At 50.4% G+C, this 27,361-nt stretch overlaps 1 protein-coding gene across 3 annotated transcripts in view; it reads left to right on the top strand.

Annotated features, from left to right (window-relative positions):
• LOC133341469 (sprouty-related, EVH1 domain-containing protein 2-like) overlaps window positions 1-27,361 on the top strand; it is a 48,674-nt gene that overhangs the window by 10,877 nt on the left and 10,436 nt on the right. For 2 of the 3 annotated variants that reach the window (XM_061550129.1, XM_061550128.1), the window contains exons 2-4: window positions 15,706-15,877; window positions 18,249-18,417; window positions 19,528-19,595. In XM_061550129.1, coding sequence (XP_061406113.1) covers window positions 15,706-15,877; window positions 18,249-18,417; window positions 19,528-19,595 — 409 coding nt within the window. The remainder of the gene's footprint in view (window positions 1-15,705; window positions 15,878-18,248; window positions 18,418-19,527; window positions 19,596-27,361) is intronic. The other variant, XM_061550130.1, reaches the window with a different exon arrangement.

Raw genomic sequence — 27,361 nt, 5'->3', positions numbered from 1 at the left:
CTGCGTTTGCTGTTTATCGTTTACCAAACCCCGGACTTTATCCCTCGTATGGGTTGCCCGAGGCACGCTTGGTTACGCAAGCTTCACTCTCGTTGCGAATTTAACGACAACGAGAGTGCAAACGATGTTCAACAGAAGTGCGGCCGCGGAGGCGTTCTCCTTCCTGTGCCGGCACGGCTCTGCCGCCCCACGTGCTTTCGGGCTGCGCCACGTGTTGGAAGAAGCTCCCCTGCACATGCAGCGAAACGTCAGACATCGTGCCAGGCGACACACGGCACAACCCGAAAACACATCGGAGAGCTCACGGGCACAAATCTTAACCACGTAATTATTTCATATCGTTCACGCACAGTATGTAGCCAACCGTACTAACGGGAGGTGCAAAAAAGCAGTTCTTAAGGAATTCGTTTTCAATCTATCGCTGTGGTCGCTGCATATGTATACACACTACGTGTACTTAGTCTGGTACAAGCACTGTGGTGTCACCACCACTTAGTCGCCATTTTTGTATCTGTTTGTCTTCATATAGTTTACTCAGCGGTGTCAGTGGTTTAGTAGTTCGGATGCACAAAACTAGTGGCAATGAAACGTACCTGAACTGGAATGCCCCGATGTTAACTGGGCCTCAAGTGGAGTACCTTGTGTGGTGTGGTGAGCATCAACGGAAGGGAGACATTTGCTGCAAGGTGTGCGTGTATTTGACCAGGTAAGGCCCCACTGAGCTATATAGCTCTTTTTCAGAAGCGGCCTGGCCAAAAACGATGAATTGGCCCATCACGTTGCATTTCATAGCCACAGCCAAATACCCTAAATGTGGAGGGGGAAAAAACGAGATGACCCGGAGAAAAATTCACACGACCACGGGGAGAGAGAACATACAACTCTAAATATACAAGGGTTGGGATCGAACCCACGAGCTACCGTGTACCAGGCGAGGCGGTTAACATCTCGCCACCGTGGCGCCCTTGTGTGTCCTGCTGGCCTCCGTAGGTGCTCACAGGACTTGTCCCAAAGGACTGGACACGACTCACCGGGAAACGTTTGCCCCTCGTTGGCATTGTGATATATAGTCCATACTTTAACATGCTGCAGGAAATAACAAGCACATTTAACAAAAAAAACAGGTAACGGGGCCATAGTGCGTTGTGAATAAGTAAACTTTTTCCCCCCGAAGTTTACGCCAATGGTGCTATCGATGTCATGTCGTGAGATCAAGCATTCATTCGGATCTTGTAAAACAGTGCAGCCCTTTGTGTTTGAGAACAGCTCATGCAAGTGGATACCACAGAGCTACCTCTGAAATCCTCTCAAGCGCCCTCTGTTCCACGCGGTACGGGACAGCACTTTCCCAACGGCTCTGCCACCGAGACTAATGTTCTGTGCACTAGTTATCCAGTTTAGGTACTAACCAAATGAATTGTGATGGGATTTTTTCGTGGAGTCTAAAAGGAAACTTCGTTTTTATTTGTTTTACCAGGTAAGGTCCACTGAGCTGTCTAGCGCTTTTATCCGAATGGAACTGGCAACAAAATAATAGCCCCCCAAATATACAGCAGGCGTCAGAGTTGGAGTTGGGATCGAACCCACGTCCTCCTGTATTCCGGCCGAGGGAGATAATATCTCGCCACGGCGGTGCCCCATCATTGGTGAGCGGGCTGCGACCACCAACTCACTCCACTTAAGAACCCGGCTTAATCTTAGTAGTGCCAGCTCAGCGTTCTGACTGACCTCTGAGTCACTCAGACCGCCTGGGTTTGAACTCGCTAAATTTGTGACTGTGAGTCAGATCCCGTAATGAACAACGATCCCTGCCCAGATTAAGGTGTGCTGCACACGCGTGTGGATTAATTGAGGTGTGTGTGGGACGTTGCGCTGGCCCGGGGGGGGGAGATGAGGCTGGAGTCTCGCTGCTGACGTTCAAACCAATGTAACCTCCGTTGAGGTAACCACATGTGTTAAACAGACAAAAAAAACTTCAAATGAGAATAAATCCTCAACTGATCCTGGTAATTCGTGACAACACCGAAAAAAACAAAAATGCAAATATTTCTTCGGTATTACTCTTTGGGTCTTTCGGTAAAGTCACGTAGATAGAAAAATAATAAATAAAAATCACGACGTTTCGATCGCAACACAAGCAATCGTCCTCAGGTGAAAAAATATAGCAAGAGAGCTGGTGAAGCAGGGTGTTATATAATAGGCCTGAGATGGGTGCAGCCCAAGGGTAAGTGGGTGGGGTTATGTTTTTATTTTTCTATCTATGTGACTTTACCGAAAGACCCAAAGAGTGTGAATTTCTGCAGTCACGAAAGCTTTAAATCAAGACTTCTTCGGTTATAATTTAGTCAAAAGCACTGGCGATGTCATCTGCATTTTCGCGTTATTTTTAAATGTTTGTTTCCTCTTTGTGTGCCTTTTTTTGGTTTCATCCTCAAGACAAAAACCTGCCCGTGCTCTAGCGTACAGGCCTAAGGAAAATATTTAATTTATTCAGCTTTTTTGTTGCTGTATTTATATTTCGACGACGTGCGGACGCAGGCGGGCGAGCGAGTGACCGATTTTAAAATTTATCTTTTTTTCTCCTCTTTGCAAAGAATCGTCCACTCGATCCGCACGCGCGTTTCGGCTCAACCGGCGGCTCCCACGAACTTCAGCCCGTGACCGTTTTTTTGCGGGACGGCAAATCCGGCGACGCGGCGTCGTCGGAATGGGAGAGCCGCGTGGGAGACGCAGGCTCGGGCACCGGCGAGTGCACGAAGCCACCTGCTTTGCGCCCCGTCCACACCGACCACACCCGCGCTCCTCACGCCCACACATTTTTCCCATGCAGAGATGGGCGTGTGTCGGTGTTGAGTGGTTATTCACGGTCTCGGAGTCGGTGTCGATTTTAAGATTTTTGGTGCTGCTGGAACGGTGGCGGAGAGAAGGGGGGGAAAATTGAGCACGGAGTCGCTTCACTTTTCAGACGAATCCCCCCCCCCCCACCACCTCGTTCGTTTGGCCGAATGTGAAAGGTAAAATTATTCTCGCGCGGTTAAAAACCGTTAAATGAATTAATTGCGCAACAAAGGCGCGCGAAACGATTCGCGTTGAGACGCAAATCTCGTCTCGTAATAAAATCCCCTTAAAATATTTTTCCCTCGGCGTTAGTTTTTTTGCGGGGGTCTAACCCATCGGTGCGCCCTGCAGGGCTTCCTCGCCGGACGCCGTCATCTTCAGCCAGAGAGTTCGTCTTCTTTGCCGCCTTGTGGCCGGACCGAACGTGACTGCGTCTGGATTTTGTCCAGGTGCAGTCTTTTTGTTGCTGCTGCTGATGTTGGCATTGGGGAATGTTTTATTTTACCGCAAAACAACATGCACGGTGTAGTCGCGCAAACAGGGCTGATCCGAGCCAGGTTCTTGCGTTGTTTAGAAATTACTTAATCTTAAGTGACCACCGTGTTTACCCTCGCCGCATTGCAGCCCTCTGCCAAAGCTGAATGAACGCCTTGGCCGGCAGCGGAGGTGGTGGCGGTGACTTATATTTGGCCGTGGGCCTCATTCGCTGGAACTCGCTCCGTTGCGCTATTCCAGTCCATTGACTTCACACTTTCAAAAGTTCGAACTCACTGCATTTGATTTTTTGGAGTGAAAAAGAGGAGCTCAATGGTGGCCGTTTGTGTGGCTGATGCTGCTGCTGCTGCCGCGGGTAACATTGTCCCAGATAATCATTGGAAAATATTAAATTAGCCGCAATTTTACGTAACTCACTTGAGGGAAGGCGGTTTCAAAAAATTCGGCAACCTCATAGTCAAAACATTTTTAATCATCCTAATAATACATTTGTGGTGTCATTTTGAAGGTAATTGTGTCTACTTTTAGAAAACGTCGCTTATTTATGGATTAAGGCAATGGCTTGATACGTATGGGGAAGCTGAATGCGCCGTCAGACAGAATCACCCAGCGTGGATGAGAACCTCGGCTCGTCATTGAAACGTTGTCATTTCGCAGCTCTAATTATCACGGTGCGAAATAAAGTTCATCACACATACAGTACACATCTAAGTGTGTCCAACAATGCGGTGTTTTATGAGCATTTATGAGCATCGCTCGGTTATCAAGAAAGATGGTACGAATTATGTATTCTTCACTTAGAGGCAAAGTTGGCTGGCATAGTCTGTCCAAGCAAAAATCAACATTCGTGATTATACTATACCAATGCTCTTTGGTTCTTTCGGTAAAGTCACGTAGGTGAAAGTAAAAAAAAAGTAAAATAAAATTATTAAATTTAGTTCTTTTTATTGAAAATGTTTTATTATTTAAATTTTCACCTACGTGACTTTACCGAAAGAACCAAAGAGTATGGACCCTTGCAGTCACGAAAACTTCAAATCTAGAATTACACCAATGATTACCCAAATCGTGAAATTACCCTGCATACATTCACATTGATATATATATTTTGAAAACGATTTCTAAATACATTTATACGTGAGGTGGATAAGTGGGGTAGTGAATAGCTCACCCCGCTGTAAACCCAAATGATCTGAGTTCGATCCCTGGTCACAGCTATGTGCAGCACTGGTGAGGAGTGACATCTGAACCAGACCACCGTGCTGAAATACGATCAAACAACCTTCGCGGCTGACATGGCATAAGGTAGGCCTTCACCCAGCGGCGGGCTTGACAGAGGGCTATATCATTGACGCAGGACCATGTGCAGCGGTTACACGAACGTGTTTGCCGTTGGTTGCGTGCCGTTTTTAAACATGATTATTGTCTTCACTTATCACGTGTGAATCTGTGAGCCGTCAGTTTCGTGTTTCGCCACCTGAGATAACAACCACGTGAGTCAGTCCCTCTCCCCCGTGCAGACACCCTCGCTCCCACCGGTGATGATTCTGTGATGCCGGGCGTTACGTGTCGGCTGGGCGGTGGGCGAGCGCGACGTGGCGGCGCAGTCTATGGAGGAGGCTCGTGAAGGACGCTACGTGATCGGTCGAAGGCTGTCGCCCTCCAACAACAACAACAACAGCGGGCAGGGGAGCGACGTTCGCAATAGCGAGCCGAGGAGCCCAGCGGCGGCTATAAACGCGGCGAGTTGGCACAGCAGGGGGCACAGCTGGTGCATCTGCCAGTCGTCTCGGTCGGACAACCCATGGCACCTGGGTCTGTTCCGTGACCTCCTTGTCAGCGAGCTTTTGACACTTCACGTGGCCTCGAAGTGCACCTGGCCTGGCACAGGCGCCGTGGTGACGTCACCGGTACGTAGTGGCGCATGGCAGGTGTTGGTATTGGTGCTGTTTAGCGACCGTTCCACGGTTCTTAGCCTCTCGATCGGTGGTGTATGGCCTGCATGAACGGGGGAGTTGAAGTTTATTTTATGTGTTACACCAAAACTTTGCCCATCACGGGGATAACGTTCACGAATATATCTGCAAACCCGCGATCCACGAAACTTCAAAGGCTCTGGCTACGTACGGTGTGAAAGAGGTTCAGCATACGTACATACGTATGGGAATGTTAGGGTTTGGTTCGCGGTGAGTCATACGACACCCCGTTCATTTGTTACGTTACTCTACATTAACCCGGAAAACAAACAGGAAGTATTTTGAATGTAAAATAGGATGAATATTGACGATAGTGTTAAATATGACTTGTACAGTAAATGTATAGAATTAGGAAAATGTATGGAGTGTACAAAACTGTACTGTACACTTATACATAAAAGTAAACTTGAAAATAAATATAAGGTAGATAACATAGGTACGGTGACTATTATCCAGTTTAAAAAATAAACAAAAATAAAACTAACTTTGACTCACTATGGATGATGATGATGATTGCGTTTGTACTCTTCTGCGGCACCATCACCGCGGGCAGTACAGTTAAGAGTGCAGTGCTGTGTTGCGATGCATACTGGATGGGAATCTCACAGTCAGCCGTGAATGGGCCGACTAACTCACTATAACAACTAACTCACTGTAACTAACTCACTATAGCGCGGTACATTTTTGGCACCTTATGGTCAAATCCGTGACGAGGAAAACCCGTGATGAGCGAAGTTTGATTGCGAACATGGGAGAGGAGAAGCACGGTTGACCTTATGTGTTGGGGCAGGGCGGGGGGGTCAAAGTTGACGAGCCAGTTTAGGCAAGGGCCGCGTGTCGCTTCAGGATGAAGAACACATCACCGGTGCAGATTCAGTTGCTCGTCAAATAAGAGTGAATACAACTTCGTGGCCCAGACTTGGTAGTTGGTAAGAAAGCATCAGCTCGTTGTGCGTGGATTCATAACTTTAAGTAAATAAATATAACCTCCCTTAAATTGTATTAAAATTGTGCTATCAGTGTTATGTCAAGATATGGACGAGCCACTCGGATCTCGTCTCATTTAGAGAACGGCCCACAGAAGAAGCTATCACAGAGCTACATCTGAGACACTTTAAAGTGATTTCTGTTCTATCCTGCAGGGGGCTGCAGTTTCCCACCCACTTTGCCGCTGAGAGTCAAGTCCATCGCATGACAAACTGATATTTTATATCCTCGGAGCTGGAATTTAGATACATTAAGTACCTAAGTTAGTTATTGGTGACTGGACTGAGACCATCACCTTTAATAACAGGCGGCTGGAAACCTGAATTCGAGCCCAGGCTCTCAGTGATCCTGGCTCAGCATTTCTGACATCTGGGCCACCTGTCAACCTAATAAATGAATAACTTAAAAGCTCGTACGATTTCTTTAGCGGTATCACAGAGATGTACGGTTTCTACCAGAGTGACACAGGTTGGGGGGAGGGGGCCGTTTGGTGGGGGTGGACAGCTGTGCACACTGACTGACGATTGATGTTGACCCGACGGAGGAGGTAGAAACGGAATCGTTGTTTTGTCTGGGCCCCATTCAGAGGTGTAGGCGTGCAATAATTGTCGGGCATTGTGCAAGGTATTTGGAGAACACGATGTTTGCATATGAGGCTTTTCTGTGACTTGCATCTCTGGGGAATTGCTCGGGTTGATTCAGTAAACGCTTTAACTCCAAACGGCACTACACCCCTCCCCAACAAGTTCGTCTGTTCTCGGTCCCATCGCGTGCTCGCAGCGAATGTCCTTGACAACAAAGGATGCGGTTGTTATTTAGAAAAAATATATAATAATGGTAATAAAATAAAGGGCCCCATTGAGAAGAGAGAGAGCAGCAGGCTGATGGGCTGGTGGGTGTGTTCCTGGGAGGAGGGATTGGGAAGGAAGTCTCTGCCCACACGGAAACCGTAGGCGCTTGGGCACAGCCTCCCTGGGGAGGATGAAGGCCCTGTAAACAAGCAATGTGGCCGCCCTCTCCGCATCTCGCGGTGGCCAGATGTGAACTACATCGCCTGATGTGCAGGAAGTTGGGTAGATTTAATCCCGACCCTGATGCCTGTATTTTTGGAGTTTGCACGTCTCTCTTTAACTCGTGGTCTCGTGGATTTTCGTCCGGGTCCTCCGGTTTTTCCTCCACATTAAGAATCAACGGTCATGCCTTTAGACTTTTAGAGTATTAGGCCACTGCTGTAATTTCCCACGTGATGGTGTAAGTCGCCATTTCGTTGAGACACCATGTGTGATGGCCAGGTCGCTTCTGGAAAGAGAACTTTAAAGCTCAGTGGGCCTTACCTGGTAAAATAAAAAATATTTTGTTTTTATTTGTTAAGTTTCCGGTGGATGTGACCGACGTGCCTCCGCGAGGTCACCCCCCGAGGGGGATCCGCCACGTCGCCACCTGCGCGGGTCTCAACGGAGCAAAGCGACGTGACCAAATTCTAGCGACGAGTGTTTCTGATTTTTTTTTAAACGATTTCAAACGAAGGTTGAAAGCGCCGACATATTCGTTTTCAGATGATCACGCGTAACGTCGTGTTGCTATTAGGGATTTACCCGAGAGAAAAACTTGGTAAAACAGGGTTTATCTTGTCGATAATTAAATGCTTCCCAGGACAGATGCACATTGCAAAGCAACGCGCTTTAGAAAGCATTCGAGAATCCATGTGCATGGCTGTTTTTTTCTTCCCGATGTTTTATTCGCCAATGTTTACAATCATGACATGACCCTGCATGCGTGCACGTTGAACTTCTCCCGCACCGTACGTAGCCAACCGTGCTAATCGGAAGTGCGGGAAGATCGGAGAAGCCATCGAAGGGATTCCCTTTGCCAAAACTGTTTCCTTTACCGACTGTCTTTTGGCGTCCGCCGATTTCATTTGCTCTTTGTAAAACATTCCGGCACACTCTCAAAATTCGTCCAGTAATAACTCGATATGCATATATATATTCGACAAACACAGTTTGGGTAAAACAAACTTAGAATTTATTACCATTATTTTACACACAAAGCTAAAAATGAAGAATAAATAAACACACTGAAATTAAGTCTTGGACGAAGCTATGGTGTTTGGTGGGCAATGCAACCACGTGACCGCACCGTTGACTACACTGGTAAATCGTCTTTGTTTACAATAGTAATGGTAAATTATGAAGTGTTTATAGTTTGAAATGGTGAGTGACGAAGGCTGGGAACGCATTCTCACAGTACTAATGTTAGAAGTTATTTAATGTGCGAAGTTTGAATATACGCAAACAAAGCTCCAGGCTACGCATCCACTTTGTACATCAAGGTGTTACTGAATACCGCCAAATGCTACAAATATACGGAGGCGGTCATTGTGGTGCATTTGTGGCAAGCAATTTGTGTGTAATTATTGCGACCATATGATGTTACCTTGTATGTATGTAGCACTTATTTTGCGCCATACGTAGCCAACCGTGCTAATCGGAGGCGTGGAGGAAGGACAACAAACTAAACGCAAAAAGCAGTTCTAAAGAGTAGAGTTTTCAATCTAGATTTAAAGGTGCATAGATCCAGTGGCTTCCTGATATCGGAAGAGGCTTCCAGAGTGCCGCAGAAGCGTATCCGAAAGCGTGCAATGCCGTCTTTGTTCGATGGCTCGCCAAAAGCCGCTGCGAAAATGACCAGAGTTCGCGTGATGGTTTATGCCCCTTGACGAGATCGGCGGTGCAGGGAGGCGGCACCCGTGACGCCTCGGGGCTTCCCACTGGAGCGGTCGCGTGAACCGCGGGCGGATGCGGCCCGTGGGGAAGGACCTGCTGCTGGGAATGTTTCCCACGCCGGACAGGGAGCATAATTGTCGGTGTTTTCTTAACATTAATTAAACTAAAATTTTTATTTAAAGCTTTCGTGACTGCAGGGATTCATATTCTTGGTTATTTCGGTAAAGTCACGTAGAAGGGAAATAATAAAATAATATAAATATAAAACAATAAAAATTCTCACGACGTTTCCATGATGATTGCTTGTGTTGCAGTCGAAACTTCGTGAGAATTTTTATTGTTTTATATTTATATTATTTTATTATTTCCCTTCTACGTGACTTTACCGAAAGAACCAAGAATATTAATGAAACTAACTCGGCATGTTCGTCAGTAATATGTATAATAGGTGACGTTTCGAGCAGTGGCCCTTCCTCATAGCACATCTGTGTGTGTGCCAGGCACGCGTAGGGGTGGCGGAGACGGTCATGCGCTGTGAGTAAGAGACATTGCCCGAAAACATCTATTACATTTTTATTGAATTTTAAATGGCTGCGTTATTGACGAATGTGTTGGGGTTTCGTTATTTGAGGTTGTGCACCACTCCGAACGCAGTGAAACCAAACGTTGCCCTTGGCTTGTCTGCACGTCTGACGCGTCCTGTCCCTTTGTTACCCGTTCCTCCGTATGGAACACTTTGAAGTTGTTGTTCTATGCCAATGCATCACGGACCTCCCTCGCGATCCTAGCTGGGTAACTGGCTAAACTGGACTTTCCGTGTAGCAAATGAACATTGATTGATTTAAAGGCCGATAAAATTCTGTCTGCAGATGGAGCTTGTTTGCATGTGCTGGGTGGATTGCTACATCACGGAAGAATGAGGGCTGGCTTTAAACCAGCAGTGGATTGATCATGGCTGACCACGAGGGTGATAATGATGACGGTCACGACCACGACGACGGCGATGATGAAACCGTGGTGGTGGGATCTGCAAAACTGCCGTCCTCGCCGCTACTGCCGCGCCGGAATAAACCGCACATGCAACCGAGACTCGGGGGCATTGTGTCAGCCACTCGAACGTAAACTATCAATGAGGCCCATTGTTTCCACCCCCCCCCCCCCCCCACGGCAAGTGGTGGCAGCTTGGAGAATAAGCCGGGAATTGGCCGAGGCATCGGATCGGGCAGCCTCAATCGGGGGGGGGGGGGGGGGGTACTGCTCGCCGCACACCGGCGGCGCGAGTGCGAGGCCGTGCTGCTGCTGCACGTGGGGGTGGCGAAGACGGTCCGAATGGGCGTCTTGCCGGTCGTGCGCACCCATCGCTCTGTGTTTATTTCCTTGCCCCGGTTTTGGCTTTCCGCCCGCCTCTCCCCCGATACGAGGGTTGCCGAGTAGAGGCACGAAGGGCGCGACGTGACCGAGCGTTCGGCAACTAAGCGGCGCCGATGATCGAATGTGCGTCGGATACCGGAAAGATGAGTGTTGTGTGACCTGCGGTGTGGTGGGTGGGTGAGTGGCCGATGGATGTTGTTGCGGTTTTGGTTGAACGCGGCGCCGGGTGAGTCGCAACGGTGAACCTGGTAGACCGAGCATCCCTCCGCGCGTGGGGGAGGAAGCGACGAGTGAATAATATATATTAAAAAAAACTTTTTTTTAAACACGCTTTTTTTAAATGTACTAAAAAGTAAAAAAAAAATTTGTTCAAGTACTTTGCATAATATGTTTAATATACTCTTGTAACTGACTAAATAAAAGCTTGGGGCGTTTAAATAAATATATTTTTATGATAGAATGTAGTATTGTCATCAGTATGACATAAGTATACCAAGTTTCGATTTAAAGATTTCGTGACTGCAGGGATTCATCTTCTTGGTTCTTTCGGTAAAGTCACGTAGAAGGGAAATAATAAAATAATAAAAATAAAACAATAAAATATACCAAGTTTGCAGTCGATACCACATTGGGAAGTGGGTTAAATTTGAGTTGCAAGATTTGAGGATACAACAACAACGACAACAGACAGAGGGAGTTAAGTAATACTAATAATAAAAAGCGTGTAAATAAAAAAGAAGAGCGACAGGGAGACGCCTGACCGCCGGTAAATCGGCGTCTGCCGAATCATCGCTGAGCACGACTCCCACCAAGGATTCATATTCTTAGGTTTTTTCGGTAAAGTCACGTAGTTAAAAAATAATAATTAAAAATTTCTAAAAGAAATAATAGAAATAAAATAAAATAATAATAGAAATACAATAAAATAAGAATACAAATTTCTAAAAGTAATAATAGAAATAAAATAAAATAATAATAGAAATAAAATAAAATACTAATTTTATTTCTATTATTACTTTTAGTAATTTTAAATTTTATGTTTTACCTACGTGACTTTACCGAACAAACCCTAAGAGTACGACTCCCACCCCCACCCGGCACTGCCGCTCGCCCAATGCGACGTCCGCTCGGCCCGCGGGACGAGGGGCGCGTCTCGTGTCTCGCGTCGGGGACTTCAAAGACGCACCCGCGCGCTTCCTCTTTTGCGTTTCCCCACTAATAAGCCGTTTGTTCGGCGGGATGTGACTCGTGTAGCATTCGCGTGCGCCGGCACCCTCCGGCACGCTGTGCGTGGCCGTTATCTAGGAGGAGGCCGTGGAGGAGGATTTGGTCGGAATATCGCACCGGATCGTACCGCGCGCGGCATTTGCCCGGGAGGCCGACCTGAAACTTTCAGCGGCGTAGCCCTACCGTGGTGGCGAGATGTTAACCACCTCGCCTGGTGTGCAGGAGGTCGTGAGGGTTCGATCCCGACCCTGACGCCTGCTGTGTGTCTCTCTCTCCCCGTGGTGGTCGCGTGGATTTTTCTCTAGGCCCTGCGGGTTTTCCCTCCACATTTAGAAGCAACATCACGCGTTTAAAGTATTTGGCTGCTGTACATGGTAAGCCACTTCGTTGAGCAATCGTTTGTGATAGCCAGGTTGAAAACTATCAATGGGGCTTATAAAGAGGTATGGGGCCATCCATAAATGACGTCACGCGATTTTTTACGATTTTTGACCCCCCCCCCCCCCATTGTCACACGGCGTCACAAAGTCAGATCCCCCTCAAATATGACGTCACAAAGCTCTGCCCCCCCCCCACCCCAAAAAAAATAAAACATGCTTCAAATGGCTTTAAACTATTGTCATTGTAGTGCGTATTTAATGTGGCGCTGCACTCTGATGTTGTAGGAGAAAACATTTATTAGAAAATCTATTTAATAAAGTAGAACGTGTTGTCTATATTTATTTAAAGTTGCGCATTTTGATGTGACGTCACATTTCTCAACCCCCCCCCCTCGCTACACATCGTCACAAATGTCTCACACCCCCCCCCCCACCGAGGTGCGTGACGTCATTTATGGACGGCCCTTATGTAGCTGAGTGGGGCCTTAGCCTGGTAAAAATTGTATTTTTTTTAAATAGTTGAAGTCCTCATAGAATTGTTGGTCTGAGGTCCCCGCGCCGCGCTCAACCCCAAGTATGGTAAACGGTGTCGAACATGAACCGCGTGTTTTTCTTTTGTGTAAACTCACGCGGCCCGTGCGTAAATCAAAACCTTCACAGAGTTTACGCACAAACTCGCAGACAGCTCGCACACGGAGCCGGTCGCCTGTCGGCTGCAGAAATTGTAAACGCGGTTGATGTGTTAGGGCACGGTGTTGATGGCGGTGTTGATGGCCTTGTGTGTGTGTGTGTGTCCGCTGTTGCTGTGGAGCGGTAGTGTCGCGGTTCGAGCGCTGCGCTACGAACCCGGCGACCCGAGTTCAATTTCTCGCTAACAGCCAACACCAGTGACGATTATCTGAACTGGTCGTGGGGTCTCCCCTAGGTTGACTCGGCCTCAAGTGAGTACCTGGTGCGGTGTGTAAACATCGCCACTGGGGAGACAAAGGCAGCCGGGCGTGGTGCTGGCCACCCACCCCTTCGTGTGCCGTCCCGGCCTTTATAGGTGCTCGCGAACAGCACTTGCCTCAACAGTCTGGTATGAGCTATACGGGGGATCTTTGCCTTTGTTTTGTTTTTTTTGCTGTCAACGACCAGAAATGAATTGTTGAGACCACGGCCTGGCACAAGGTGCACGGCGTGCGTCTTGTTGATTCTGTTTCAGCGACGCGTTCTTTTTTTCACGAACAAATCGTTGCCCCCCCCCTTCCGCGCAAAACTTTTCACTGCCACTCGTAATCACGCAAGTGTGGTCTGTCGGCTCTGGCCGCGTGTTCAGAAATGTTTCTCTTCAGCTCTCACCATGCACTACTCTTCAGGAGTCGAACCGAATCGCACTTCAGACTATGTATTTATACTGCAGGAGGATTCCGATGAGATTTCGAGCTTTTTTCTCTCACAGATGTCCAGTCAGGGCGTGGGGTAAGAACGTCGCAACAACAAACAGCACAAAAACACGACAAGAGTGCAAAGCACAATAATGGTAGACAAATCACCCAAACACATACTAATATAACTACACCATCCTACCAGGCAAAGCCCACTGAGGTGAAAACTTATTTTTCATGTACATTTATAGCACCAAAATAATCTAAATCATCTCAATGCATGCATATAAATGTGGGAGGAAAAACCAGAGGACCCGGAGTAAAAAATCCACGTGACTCTAATCTTTATTCCCGTTTAAGTTTTATTCTTTAGTGTACATTTTTTTCCTTTTCACGTTCATTAAAAGCCAACGGTGTTCAACATGAAAGAGTACGATTTGATTTAAGCATTCACAGGAATGAGTCATTTGTGCTCATGACGCTCAGCAGCAGCACTGTATTTTGTGTTCGGCTGCCGTGATGATGTCATGGCACCTACTTAAGGACCCGGATCAGGAAGCTCTTTTCACACTAGAGCTGAGCTCTTGTTAACACCCGATGATGATGATGCTGCTGCTGCTGCTGCATGTAATCTCCAGCGAAACGTTGTTAATAAAAACAATTGTCAAAGATTTAGTTTGCCTTTCGCCATGCTGCATCGCACGGTTTCGGATGCTCTTTTGCGGCCGTCTGGAACGCTCTTCCGATATTAAGAAGCCACTGGAGGAATGCACTTTTAAATCTAAACTGAAAACTAATTTCTTTAGAACTGCTTTTTGCGTTTAGTTTGTTGACCACGGTTTGCTATGTACGGTGCAAAAGAAGTTCAACACACATGGATAACCAAATGAAATGGCATATTTGCCCATGACGTGGCAACTTTATTTTATTGGCTCTGTTGCTGGGTGGTGGAGGGTTTTCGTAAAAAAATGGCATTTTATACCGACGTGGTCTAACCCAAAAGAAACTAACAATGAATAAAAACGTAAAAAAAGTAAAAAATTTCTTTCATTTTTTTCAAGTAAAATTTCGAGTCGTTTGTCATTCCACTGCTGGATGAGGGCCTCTTCGCTCAATGTCTGTCGTAGAGGTCGTTTCACCATACCTCACCGCTCTACTCCTGTCTTGATGACGCCTCTGCGGGGCAAGGCCGATCGTTGCTGGGCCCGGAACGTTTTTTTTCGTTGTCTTTGCTGGTTTTGCGAGATCCAAATTTTTTTGCGTGTGTTCCGGAAACTAACAGAAACTGGAAGAAGAAGCAAAAAACGCAACAAAGAAATTCCATTATACTCGCAACGGGAGATATTTCCTGGGATTTGTTGCGCCGTTGCAAACCGATGGGCCCGGTCGTCTGAATGAGACCTGGGGTCAATTATGTAATCCCAGTTATGGCGGCCATTGTTAGCTGATATTACCATTACATTGCGGACCACAATTCATTACCAGTCACCCAATTACAATTATAGTTGACCCCAGCCCTGGACTGAAAGGGTGGAGCAGCACCCTGTACGCAGTTTCATCGTCACATCATCGCTCCTCCTCCACCTCCTCCCGTGATTTCATCTGCAAGCCGATAGGTGCTCTTACGTAGCGGTAAATTAGTGACCATTTTTTTTTTCAGTTCATTGTCTTAGTCTATTTGACGACTGCCTTCTCTTTGTGCAATCTAGTCGACTAAATCACTTAAACTTTAAGTCGTAATATTCATACTCACTAAATGTTGATGTGAGGGGCATTTTATTCCCCCCGCCCCTCCCCCCTCCTCTCCGGAGCCCCTCCCCCCACCCCCCTCAATTTTACCAGGTCGGCCAACCTTTGAACTCGGTCATCTATTTGTATACACATATATAGTCGTCTCTAGTAACGTTACGAAATTATCTCAGTCAGCACCTTCGTTTAGACCACAGTTAATCTCTTCTCATCCTCGTTACGCTTTGCTCTTTCATGGTTAGTCATCGTTATCATCATCGTCAAGTGCTACGATGATGATGATGATGACGATGATGTAGCACTTGATTTTCATCCACTCGTAGTCGTCGTTGACTATAATAATAATAAAACACGGAATATTTTTGAATTGCGAAATCGACACAGGGGCGCAACGACTTTCCCGATTCTCTGTTTGCCGTTCGCGACGAAGCATTCGGTGGAGCTGGCGGACCTGTCCTCCGGACGACCGCGCCGGTGCACGCGACCCACGCGCTAACCGATGCCGTCTTCCTGCTGCGCGTCTCTTTGAACCCCCTATGTCACGGCGGCGACGGCGGCGGCGGTGGTGTCGACGGCGGTGGCGGAGCAGCGAGAACCACATTGTCCGCGTGCGCGCAGTGGTGATGACGAGGACGGACGAGGGCTGGGTGTCGCTGGCCGGCGGCGGCCTCAGCCAGGTCAGCATCTCCCGCCTCCTGCAGCTCGACGAGAACGGCCGCAGCGACTTCCTAGTGCGCGGGGAGCGCATCGGGGATGGCCTGGTGGGTGCGGCGCGGCGCACGGCCCCTCCCAGACGGACGCGCCGCTCGGACTCGCGGAACTCCCCCTGTGTGACGATCCCCGGCGCGACACTCGTTGCGATTCGCGAGCCCGAGCGCTCTTGGTCGCGCGGCAGCGTTTTTGTACGTTCCTCCATCCGTTGCGCTCGGGTGACGGTGATCACTCCAGCCCCACTCGCTCGCCACCGAGCATTTTCCGTTCTGCGGTTAATTAAAATATCAATAATAATAAATGATAACTATTTGTCAATCTGCACCATGTGACGTCGCGGGGGTGTTGTTTCGCCGTACTTTTAACACGCTGGCCGGCGTGGATTGTTGAGGTTGGGTGCCCCACACCGAATCGGATATCACTCGTCAACTGATGTTAGCTGTGGCCTGGAATCAAGCTCAGGTTGTGCGGTTCGTAGTGCGGCGTGCGAATCACTGCGCCACCACGGCAAATGCCCTCTGTTTGGATTGGTAACCACTGCTCAAAATAAGTCTTGGCCAAAAAATCGCAGCACACCCAGACCAAGTGCAGCAGCTCCGTGTAATTCCACCCCCCCCTCCCCCCCCCAATAATTGGGATCAAATTGCTCGGCCCTTGGGCCACATGTGGCAAGCAGAAACACCCAGAGATGCTCGCAAAAAAATTAATAAAGCCACCGACCCCCCCTGACCCCCCAACCCCCCCGATTTTGAACCGCTCTTTAGAGAGTCGTGTAAACTCCACTCGCAACAGCTACCGTGGTTCGCATGCATCGGTTTAACCCCCCCCCCCCTTTTAAAATGACACTAATAGCTGCGTAATTTATCTTTCTCTGATGCAATAATTACATTATCCCCAAATGAATTCTCGTGTTACGGAAAGAGACTTCGCTTTCATGTGTGTGTGTTCTTTTCTTTTTCCCGAAGATGAATTGACCTATTTTTCAAAATACTAAAGGACTACAAATGAATATCATAGGCACATTTAGAAGACTACAAAGATCTTCCCGGTGCTGTGATTTATTTGAATAAGAATGAAGCCAACTCCACGTTAATGCAGATCAAATTGTTGACCTGTAAGTTATTTTTTTCTCTCCTCTGAAATAAAATGTTTTGTCCACCCCCCACCCCCCGTACATGTTGGTTTGGGGCTACTTTGGCTTTTCATGTTATCTCGATTTTTTTTGCCGATAATTTTTTTGGCAAAGCAACAACTCTGGGCACAGACCGTCATTACTTTTAAGCGTAAAAGTCTCCCCAGTAGTATCCCTTTGAAGGATGAAAAAGAGAGGGGGTGTTTTGGGTCGACCAAAAGCCCCCACGGTTCGATTGGGGAGCCGTGATTTTAGTTTTTTTTGTTTGCGTATCAAAAGGCACCCAAAGGTGTCGAGAGAAATTTAATGCAAAGGTGGGGGGGGAGTCTTTTTCCAGCTGGGAAAAAAAGGCAAATTCACACGTGCTAGGCGATGTGTTTTAGGAGGCTTTTGCATTTGTAGAGGGGAAAATATTTTCAATTTTTGCCACGAAAGTTGAAATACGTTAAATGGTTGATCAACATGGAAAATGTATATTTTTTCTTTGGTAAACCTAAGAAAAAAATGGGATTCTTTTATAATTACCCATTCGAATAGGTAACATTCTCTGCAGTAGTTTATGTGTACGAGCCACACGTGCCATTCTGTTTACCCTGATTTGGGACTCTTTAACACCCTACCTAAAATTACATATTAAAGACAATATTTTCTTGCATAAGCTCGTTAATAGAGATGCCTTTGTCCGTTGCTCAACTACAGGCATCTGTGCCAAGTCGCTGTTTAAATCCATCGCTCTGAGATTATTTTCCAATTTCATGGCCGGAGGATCCAGGTACATTTTTACGTGAACAGGAAGTTGACTGGCGAGGAATTTTTTTTCGTTTTTTTTTACTTTTCACGTCCGTTCATCCAGGAAAGCCTCGCCAGAGTGTCAAGCCTTTTTTTCAGGACGGGTCCTGCCAATTTTTCACAGAAGGGGGGGCGACGTTGCTGCGTCGAATCCCAATTGAGTAATCTTACCGGCAAATTTAATTCCCGCATTGGGATGTGCTGGCGAATAAATCTTAAGTAAAAAAAAAAGTGTTTCTTAATGTATTTTTAAATGTTCTTATTGATTCATACATTTTTATTTTATTTAGCTATGGGAGGAAACCAGATAACCTGGAGGAAACGCATCCAGGACGGGGAGAGAGGAGACTAATTCTGCACAGAATAGCGCCTGAGTCGGGAACCGAACCCAGGAACTTCTTGTTATGAGGGAACAAGTGTTACCGTTGTCGCACGCTGCCCGTCTAACTCGCGTGTGCGCTCGCTCGCTGGCGCGCGTGTGTGTGTCGTGGCGCGGCCAGGTCTTGCTCAAGTGCTTTCTGAAGAAGAACCTGGTGTACACGGTGGCTTCTCCGACTTTCCACCACTGGATGATCGACGACAAAAAATTTGGGCTCTCCTTCCAGACGCCGGCCGACGCGCGCGCGTTCAACCGCTGCGTGCGCAAGGCCATCGAGGATCTCGCCGAAGGTGTGGGCCGACGCGCCGACATCCACGGCAAAAGATAACGCCGTGTTCTTTTTTCGCGTTCGAATTTAATAACCCCGGCGACGTGGTCATTTGCGTGGGGTAAAATGCGCGTGTTACGTTACGAGAGATGCCGCCGCGATGCAACGTTTTTTTGGCCTACTCTTCCAAGGTACGCCCTTGGATAAGGGCGGGAGCAACCCACGCGTTACCCCACCGCATGCCGCCTGTTTAGTCGGCTTGCTGTGGTGTACCCCTTTAGACTGCTGGTTTCTACCTTCTGGAGCCACGGGTGAAACGATGGGCAGGTTTCTTGAATCTCCCCCCATTGCCCTGGTAACGGCCGTCCATTTTGGGGGGGGGATCACACCACGTGGTTCCCCCGACCCCTTCAAACTAAACCAGCAGTGTTAGGTCTGACACCGTGACGACAAAGCGCGGGGCCCGGGGTGGTCGCCCCGATTCGCCGTCGACCCCTAGGGGGAACGGCTCTGGCCCCGGGCCACCCAGCAGCGAGCATCAATCGAACGCCGCAATGTGGACCCCGATAAGGGGGACCCCCCACCCCCCCCTGCTCGCCCTGTTATCCGGTTAAGATCCGGGGACCCCGATGCCGACTTAAGGTGTGCGACTTTTAGGCTGGGTTCTGCTAGGACCGGTAACCATAACATTTCAACTTTGTACCTTTCAACCGTAAACAACGGTTCCCTTATACCAAGGACCCCTACAGTGGGTGACCCTGGAAATCTGAGACTCCCCCCCACCCCCCCCCCATAACAAGTATGTTAAGCGCCTTGATCAAAGGCGCGTCATAAATGTAAACGAAGGTAAGAATAAGATTGACGGGTGCAGTTAAGTCAAGTGTGGGTACTCCCACCGCTTTCAAGACGTCTGCCCAGCATGGAAGAGTAGGCCAAAAGTATCCTGTGGAGGAGCTCTCCCTCTAGCGAAGGCCCTTCTCCCCAGCAGTGGCATGAGCGAGCAATTGCAGGGCTGCGCCTTTACCCCACAGCAGTCTCTCTTTAACATCCCTCTTCACGGTCTGTCTCTTGTCATCCCTTTTTTTGTACCCCCCCCTGACCCCCCAACTCTAACCCCCCCCCCCCCCCGAAGGCTCCACCACATCGTCGTCAACCAATCAGAACGAGGCTGAAATTGGAGGGGACGACGATGTGTTTTCGGTGAGTTCTGCAAAGTCTTTTGCGATTTCACTTCTCACTTCGAACGCCTCGTCGGATCAAACCGCCGTAGATGCTGGGGGGGGAGGGGGGGGGGTTCGTACCCCGGGCCCGTAGCCGCCATTCTCCGTTCGTTCGGCGGGGTTCTCAAGTGTGGTGCGACAACGGCGGCATCAGCCTGGTCACCGATCACTGGGACACAACAACAACCACAACAACAACCACAACAAAAAACATCACGTGAAATTAGTTGGTTTGCTGAAATTGGATCTAAGAACTATACATTAGTTTTATCGGTATGCGACAAACTTAATTTTCAAGGGCGTGTAAAAAGGTGTCCTTCAGAAGTAGTTCTGTGACGTTATCTTCCGGGGGCGGTTTTACCATTACAATTTGCCCCCGCCACCTGACCCAACACACCCTCTACCCAGACACCCCTCACTTTTGTCTCTGCGCCGCGGGAGCAACATGAGCGAGTGCCACCATTAGCTGGGAAAGTTGAAAAGTGGGAGGCAGCACGAGCTTCAGTTTCTCCCTTTCTCTCTCTCGATTTAAACCTCCGGGTTGCATAATGGCACCCAAACGCGCGGCTTCAGGCGCTGCCAAGCGAGGCCTCGGACCTTAAACGCCTGGACCCCCGCGGTCAGTGTTTAACCTTTGCGGTCGGGGAACCACAAGGACTTAACGGTTCCGACCGTAGCATCTTCCCGCGCTCAGAAATAATGCGGGCGTCGGCACGGGCTCGTGAGCTGGCGCAGCTGCAATACCCGGTCGGCTCCCCGCGCCCTTGTTGGCGGGGTCGCCTGGTCCTACGGCGGGCCAGGTTGCTGGCTCCCGCTGTGAGTGCGGGCGGGCGGCACAGCGCAGCGCGGGGGTCGCGGTGCTTGGCGGAGGGTGGGGGGGGAGGGACTCTTCTTCACCTCTCCAAGGGCAGCGCGCGCTCTACCGGAGCTGCTCACCGCTCGCCGGCACGAGGAGTTGAGACGTCGCCCGAGCTCACCGGGTGCTCTGCGGGCGCGTCGTACACACGAAGGCACTCGGAGGCGAGTCCCGGAAGAGTCGTGCGGACGCGGCGTACATGCAGACACGCGCGGTGCCGGCACTGTAACGCCCGGCACTGGCCCCTCGGGAATAGGGTCACTCGCGGAAACGCGAAGTGAGCGCGGGGGGACAGGGGAGGTGGCGGGACGTGGGCGACCATACCGCCCGCTACGAGGGCACGTCCGGCTCAGAGGAGGCCCGCTCTGCCAGGACTCTGGGCGCTCATCGGCGCACTGCAAGAGAATTGATGAGACGCCGCCTTCGTCGGAAGAGATGGAGGGGCGGTTGTTTTGCCCCTTGCCGTCCGCATGCCGCTACATCCTCGCCCAACATCGCAGCTGCGCAGTTGCTGGTGTTGTAGAGGCTGTGACCCCAACAGTGCAGGCTTCGTACCCGCGAGGTTGAGCGTGCGGCGGACGATGCCAACCAACGGATTACGCTACGTCCTTGCGCTGATGTCGGTGATGTAGAGGAGCCCCGGCGTCTGCGTCGTCGAGACTTGCGGAACGAGGATGGCGGTGTGCATCCCCCGTCGACATTGACTTCTGAGGAGGACGTCGTTGGGAGCTCCTGGATGTGATTCGATCAGCGACGAGCGTGCACGCAGCTCGCGCAGCAAGTATTGCAAAAGCGACGTCCACCACAGGGAGGTCGCAGAGGAGGATCTCTCCGAGAGAGACGGGCCGCTCCATCGCTCCTCCCTGCCGCTGTTGGGTTCCCTGCAGCAGCAGCAGCAGAATTAGGCAGCATTGGGCAAAACTGGCCGAAGCCGCGCGTCCCATTGTGCAACCTGGACGCTTGCTGACGCCATGCCATTGTTTTACCACCACTGTCCATTATGCGGACGCCGCCTCAGTGTCCGGGCTCTTGTCACGTTTAGCCGGCCTCGCAGAGCGCCTCAGTCACCTCCTAACTCTGTCGATGGGTCACTCGATAGCGAGTTCAGGTGAGGGGGTGGGGCCATCGGGCAGCCGCCACAACGATGAACATTGCCTCGTGCGCGGCGCACGTGGCGGAGTTTATCCTCAACGCCGTGGGAGACTTTGAGTACCATGTGATCGCAAAGGGGGCGGCACTTCCAAACAGGCCTCCCAAGGCATTCGGGACATTGCGAGGCTCAGGGTGGGTGCCGTCGCCACGCAAGCCTCCAGCGGCTGCGCTCGTGAGCAGGAGAAGCATCCGGCTGGAGGGGTCAAAGTTGACTGCGAGCTCCGGAGCTGTTGGGCGCCGTGACATCCAAGAGGCCGCGGTTGGACGTTCCAGCCAATTGGCTGGAAACTCTTTCTAACCATACAAACACCGTGCTCTTAGCGGTGATTACAATGGGCAGGAGCGTAAGGGAGCCACACGCCTTACTTACTCACCCCCCCCTCCCCCCCCCCCCCATTTATCTTGTATCAGCCAGACAGGGTGGTAACTGAGGATCACGGCTCGATTCCTGCTGAAGGTGGCGTCCACTTTTGTCACCTTCGGTTGGAGTTGGGTCTACCGACGCTGTGGCCGGCACCATTTGCTTCCGAGAAGCTGAGGAGGCCACTCGATACTTTAGATTATTGCTCGAGCCCTCAAGTTTTACCCGCAGTGAACGCCGCGTGGCAGCTTGTTCATCTCGATCAGCAAAAGCGTCGAGGGGCGAGCAAAGCCTCGTAAGGCGAGGCCGTCCATGTTGGCGGAGGGAGTGCGTTGAGCGTTGGTGCAGGCGCGCAGGGAAGCAGCGCCCCCTGCCCCCCCCCTACAAACCTAAAGACACATTCCACCAGGGCCGGTCGCAACCTCGTGGACTAGAGCATCCAATGTTATCCGTTGGAGGAAAATCTACAAGGTGGCTGACGTGGAAGTACACCCCCTGCCCAAAGCGTTTTCTCGGCCACTATCGATTGGATACGCTCACCTCGCAGGACGCCGCCTCTGGCGCGGTGTTGACGGCACCTGTGTAGGGAAGGCCCTGCCCCCCCCCTCCTCTGGCACGTGCCAGCTTTGGGCACGTGTTGCCAAATTTTAAGAAGAGCTGTGGGTGCACGGCAGCGTTGGGATGGAGAGAAAAAATAGGTTTTGTACCTGGGTACAATAACAATCAACAGATTTTTCCATTCAATGCCGCCATCCACAGGGGATCACCCACCCCCCCCCCCAATCTATGTCCGCGTTGGGCGTCTCCTCGATTCAGGCAGGAGGCCTGGCTCCCGAGAATCTGGGGGGGGATTTAGGTTCGGCTTTTTGTCCACGCCAGGAATTCCCTCCTGCTTTTGCTGATAATGTCCCAAGTCTCCTCACGGGTAGTGCTTCACAAGGGGGTTAATTCATGCCCGTGGGGGGGGGGGGGCGGTTTGGGGGGATGTCTCCTCTCCCGTTACTCCACTCCAAGTTGTCCTTATCTTATGTTCCATCACGCGAACTTCAGTCATCCTCGCAGTGGCTCTCGGCTGGCCATCGAACAAAGACGCTCGCCGCATCGCGTGCTTTCAGATGCGCTTCTGCGGTCGTCTTGAATGCTCCTCCTTCCGATATTAGGAAGCCACCGGAGCTGGGCACTTTTTCATCGAAATTGAAAACTAATTTCTTTCGAACTGCTTTATTGTTGGCTACATACGGTGCGAAAGAAGTTCAACATACATGGTGTAGATATTTATATTTGTTCTTGTGTATCTCTACCTTGTGTTTTGTATGTATGAATGTTGAACTTTTTTCGCACCGTGCTGATCAAAAGTCAATGTGGTGTTCTGTGTAGCAGGTGGGTTAAGTCAGGTGGCGAGGGCGGAGACCCTTCTCTGCACCCGTTCCGTGGCCCTGTGGGATTTTGTTAATATGTATATAATAAGAAGACTGGTGGACAGTGGAATTGTAATGGTAAAAAAGTTTTTTTTAAACCAAGGTTCAGACCCTAAATCTTCCTGACTTAGAGGTGCCGTCGCGCTGCTCACTGCGAGATTTGGGGAACCGAATGAAAATGTCTTCATCTCGTGATAGGACGTTGATGGTACAGCCTTAAAGTATAATTAAAATAAACCTTCACGAAGGTGCACACTACCACCACCACCACCACAGTCTCGTGTGTCCGATACACAGCTGCCAAATGTCCGCGCAGAGTGGACGTAGTTTTCAAAGTGCCGTCATATTTTAGAGGTGCCATCGCTCTTGACTCGCAGAAGAGCGATTTTGTGTCCCATGGCAGAAACGGGGTTCCGTTCGCGGTCGGGAAAGTTCATTGCCGGGGCGCTGTCCTGCGTGCGCGCGTCAAAACTCTCGGTCGCGTCGGCACCTGGCGCCGATCGTTGTGGTTTTGTCTGTACGTAGGGTGAACTTCTTTCGCACAGTACGTAGCCAAGCGTGATGATCGGAGGTGCGGTGAGCACGGTTGGTGTTTCGCTTCACGTATAAAGTTGCGCCCTTGAAAAAAAATACTCTCACAGTAAAGTATTTCTTTTTCGACCTCGCAAATCATTCACCGGCAAAAATCAAACAAGGGCAAAGAACGATGTCATCGCAAATATTCGCGAGTGGCCGGAGAGGTGCACTGCATCAACACGTGACTTTCATAGCCCTTGGACAGAGACATTCAATGCCGGCTGGTGTTTTTTCCAGGACACGTGTGCGCAGGACGGGAAATATTTGTGGGTAGTTGTTCCAAACTCAGGCAGTTGAATGGAGAAGAGAATCCGTTCGGTGTGAACGGGTCCCCCTGGGCGGGCCCTCTCTGTCAAACGGCCACGTACAAATTTCAACGTGCGTGCGCACACGTGTGTGTATGTGCTCGTGCGTGCGCTATCCTTAAGCCGAGATTTCCCCTCCTGTGCGGAATAGCAATAACCGCAAACTTAGCTCTCCTGGTCCTGCTTCTCCTCCATCACCCCTTGACGTCAGTAGAACGTTTGCAAACCATTGTGTCGAGCTCCCTGTCTGCGTGCGCGACCACGTCGTTCCGACGTTCGAACAACTTGTAACGGTGGTTAAAAAAAGATTAGCCGAAAAACAATGCGCTCTAAACAGGAAGAGAGCAAAAACATCGCCACCTTGGCCGCCGGTTATTTATATTTGCGGAGTTGTGCACGTGAGCGTGCCGGCACGAAGCCCCGTATCCCATCATTCATTTATTTACTTTTCCGCAAAATTTTCGGGTGGTGACGGCGAGGCCAGGCCGTCGTGTTCCTTGGGAGCGGGGCCCATTTCCCTCCGCTGCCTTCCTCTCTGAGAGCACATGCCACCACCGAGAGCACATGCCACCACCGAGAGCACATGCCACCACCGAGAGCACATGCCACCACCGCTCGCAGGAATCTCCAGTTAAACGGTTGCAGCTGTGCCCCGGCGGCACGCGGCAATGGAATCGTCGCCGTCATCAACATCGTCGTTATTTGTTACAATAATTAATAAATGAAGTCCACTCACATTTTTTTTTAAGACGGCTGCAACAGTGCACTCTTTGTCACGGGGACCTGCGCTGTGTGCCCGCGCACACTTGTGTAAGCGTGGTTTGTTGATCCACTGCTGGATGAGGGCCTTCCAATCCTGACCAACTCCCCCGGAACCTAATCAACTAGCCAAATCGGCCACTGGTACTAGCTCTATCCCTAACCCTAACTCGGCAAACCAGTCACTAGTACTAGCTGTACCTCTGCAGCCCTATGTCAAGTCACTGCTGGATGAGGGCCTCCCACCTCCGTGGGGGTTATTTGACCGTGGTTCACCACGATCGTCAGGGCGGGTTGGTGATGGCTGGGAGCAGAGGCGTGGGGGAATGGAGTGCAGTACAACTATGGCATTGCTGCCTCTGTTGCCCTCAACATCGCCCCCGCAGCCTCTAAACCTGTTGTGCGAGGCAGTCACCCACCCCAAGTGCTACCCCTTTCCACTCGTGTCTAACGTCGGCGACGAATATCCGAACCGGTCCCGGGCCTCCCCCTGCTTGGCCTTAAATCATTATCACTGGTGCAGCGTGTAAACGTCAGCGCCGGGGAGACACGGCTGGCACCGGGCCGTGTTGCTGGCCACACCGGGCCACCTCGTGCACCGTGCCGGCTTTAATAGATTGCTCACTAACAACATCACATGATGGATTCTTTCGCGTGAAAATCTGCCCCATTGTTCAGCCGCCCCTCCCAGGCGCAGCACCGCGACCGTGTGAGCCGCTGGTTTGCGTCGAACGTCGGCAACCGCTCTGCTGCAGCGTGTGCACGGGCTTCAAGGGGAACACGGCGGTGGCTTTTGTGTTTTACTTATTTTTAAGGAGACTCCGAAAGGACGCGGCTTCTGAACCCCCCCCCCCCCCATCCCTTGTGCGTGCGGCCAATTCGTGTCACTGCAAACAACAGGGCCCTCTGTTATTGGCAACGGAGTTCATAGGATGTTGCTAAAGTTTTTGAATTGCATTAGTGGGTGAAATGAATTAGGCTCCCGTGTTTGGTTTAAGATGAGTCCCAAGGCGATAAACGCCGCTAGTTACGACTACAAAGACACAGAGACGAATATGCCCTGTATATCCTTAATAGGCAGTTGGGGTGTTCGTGTGATGTTAGTGAGCGCCTATCAAAACCGGAATGACGCACGAGGAGGTGGCACGGCCAGAACCGCGCCCGGTCACTTTTTCTCTCCCAGTGCCGATGTTCACACACCGCACCAGATACTCATTTGAGGCAGAGTCGACCTAGGGGGGAGGCCCAGGACCAGTTCGGATATTCGCGATTTGATGTTGGCCAAGGCCCGGGAATTTAACTCTGGGTCATAGCGCAGTGCGCCGACCACTGTGCCACCGCTTCCCTGGCTAGACAGACACACACGTGCAGACAAAGCCACCACAGATGTGACAATGGAGGCTCGCTTCATGGAGTGGCATTCCGGCTCGTTGTTGTTTTGTTCCCCCTTTTTGCGAATTATTTTATCTTTTACCCTGGCACTGCCACGCATGATAATGATGATGACCTTCGGCACGTCCCGAATGCATTTCCCGTCACACTAAAATCTTAACGTTCCTTAGAGCTACAATGGCAATTGGTGTGAGTGCGTGAGTGCGTGTGTGCGTGTGTGTGTCTGGCGATCGGTAGTGTAACGGTTAGCGCACCTCGCTACCAACCTGGCGACCCGAGTTCGATTCCCGCTCACGGCCAACACCGGTGACGATTATCTGAACCGGTTCTGGGCCTCCCTTAGGCCGACTCAGCCTCAAATGAGTACCCGGTGCGGTGTGTAAACATCGCCACTGGGGAGACAAAGGCGGTCGGGCGTGGTGCTGGCCACCCACCCCCTCATGTGCCGTTCCGGCCTTCATCGTAACTGGCCAACAGCACTTGCCCCAACAGTTTTTAAGCCTATACGGGGGGGGGAATCTTTGTCTTTGTGTATATGTTTGAGCACGTGTATATTTACACGTGCGTGGGCGTGTATAAATATATGACTGCTCACCCAAAGGATTAACAAAATGCGGGCGGCTATTCTTGCGTAAACGCCCGCGGTGCTCTGCCGTCCTTGCGCCCGCCACCACCTCTGCCCACAGTTCTTTTCCTGTACTATAAAAAAGTGCCTTCACGAGGCAATGGGGGGGCGGCGGCGGGGGGGGGGCAGAGGAGCGCTTCATCGCCGCTGCCGGATGGGCAAAAAATGCCGCGAGGCAATCGTCTGGCGGGCGGGCGTCGTTTCCCTTCCACCAAGGAGCAGCGCGAGTGGGCGAGCAGCGCGCTCGCCGCCATTTGGTTCGGCGGAAATAAATGCGAGGGGCAGGCCGAAGTCCGGCGTGG

Source organism: Lethenteron reissneri, chromosome 11, assembly GCF_015708825.2.
Source record: "Lethenteron reissneri isolate LAM-NWPU_2019-01 chromosome 11, ASM1570882v1, whole genome shotgun sequence".
Taxonomy (NCBI): domain Eukaryota; kingdom Metazoa; phylum Chordata; class Hyperoartia; order Petromyzontiformes; family Petromyzontidae; genus Lethenteron; species Lethenteron reissneri.
This window is presented reverse-complemented; position numbering and strand designations above follow the sequence as displayed.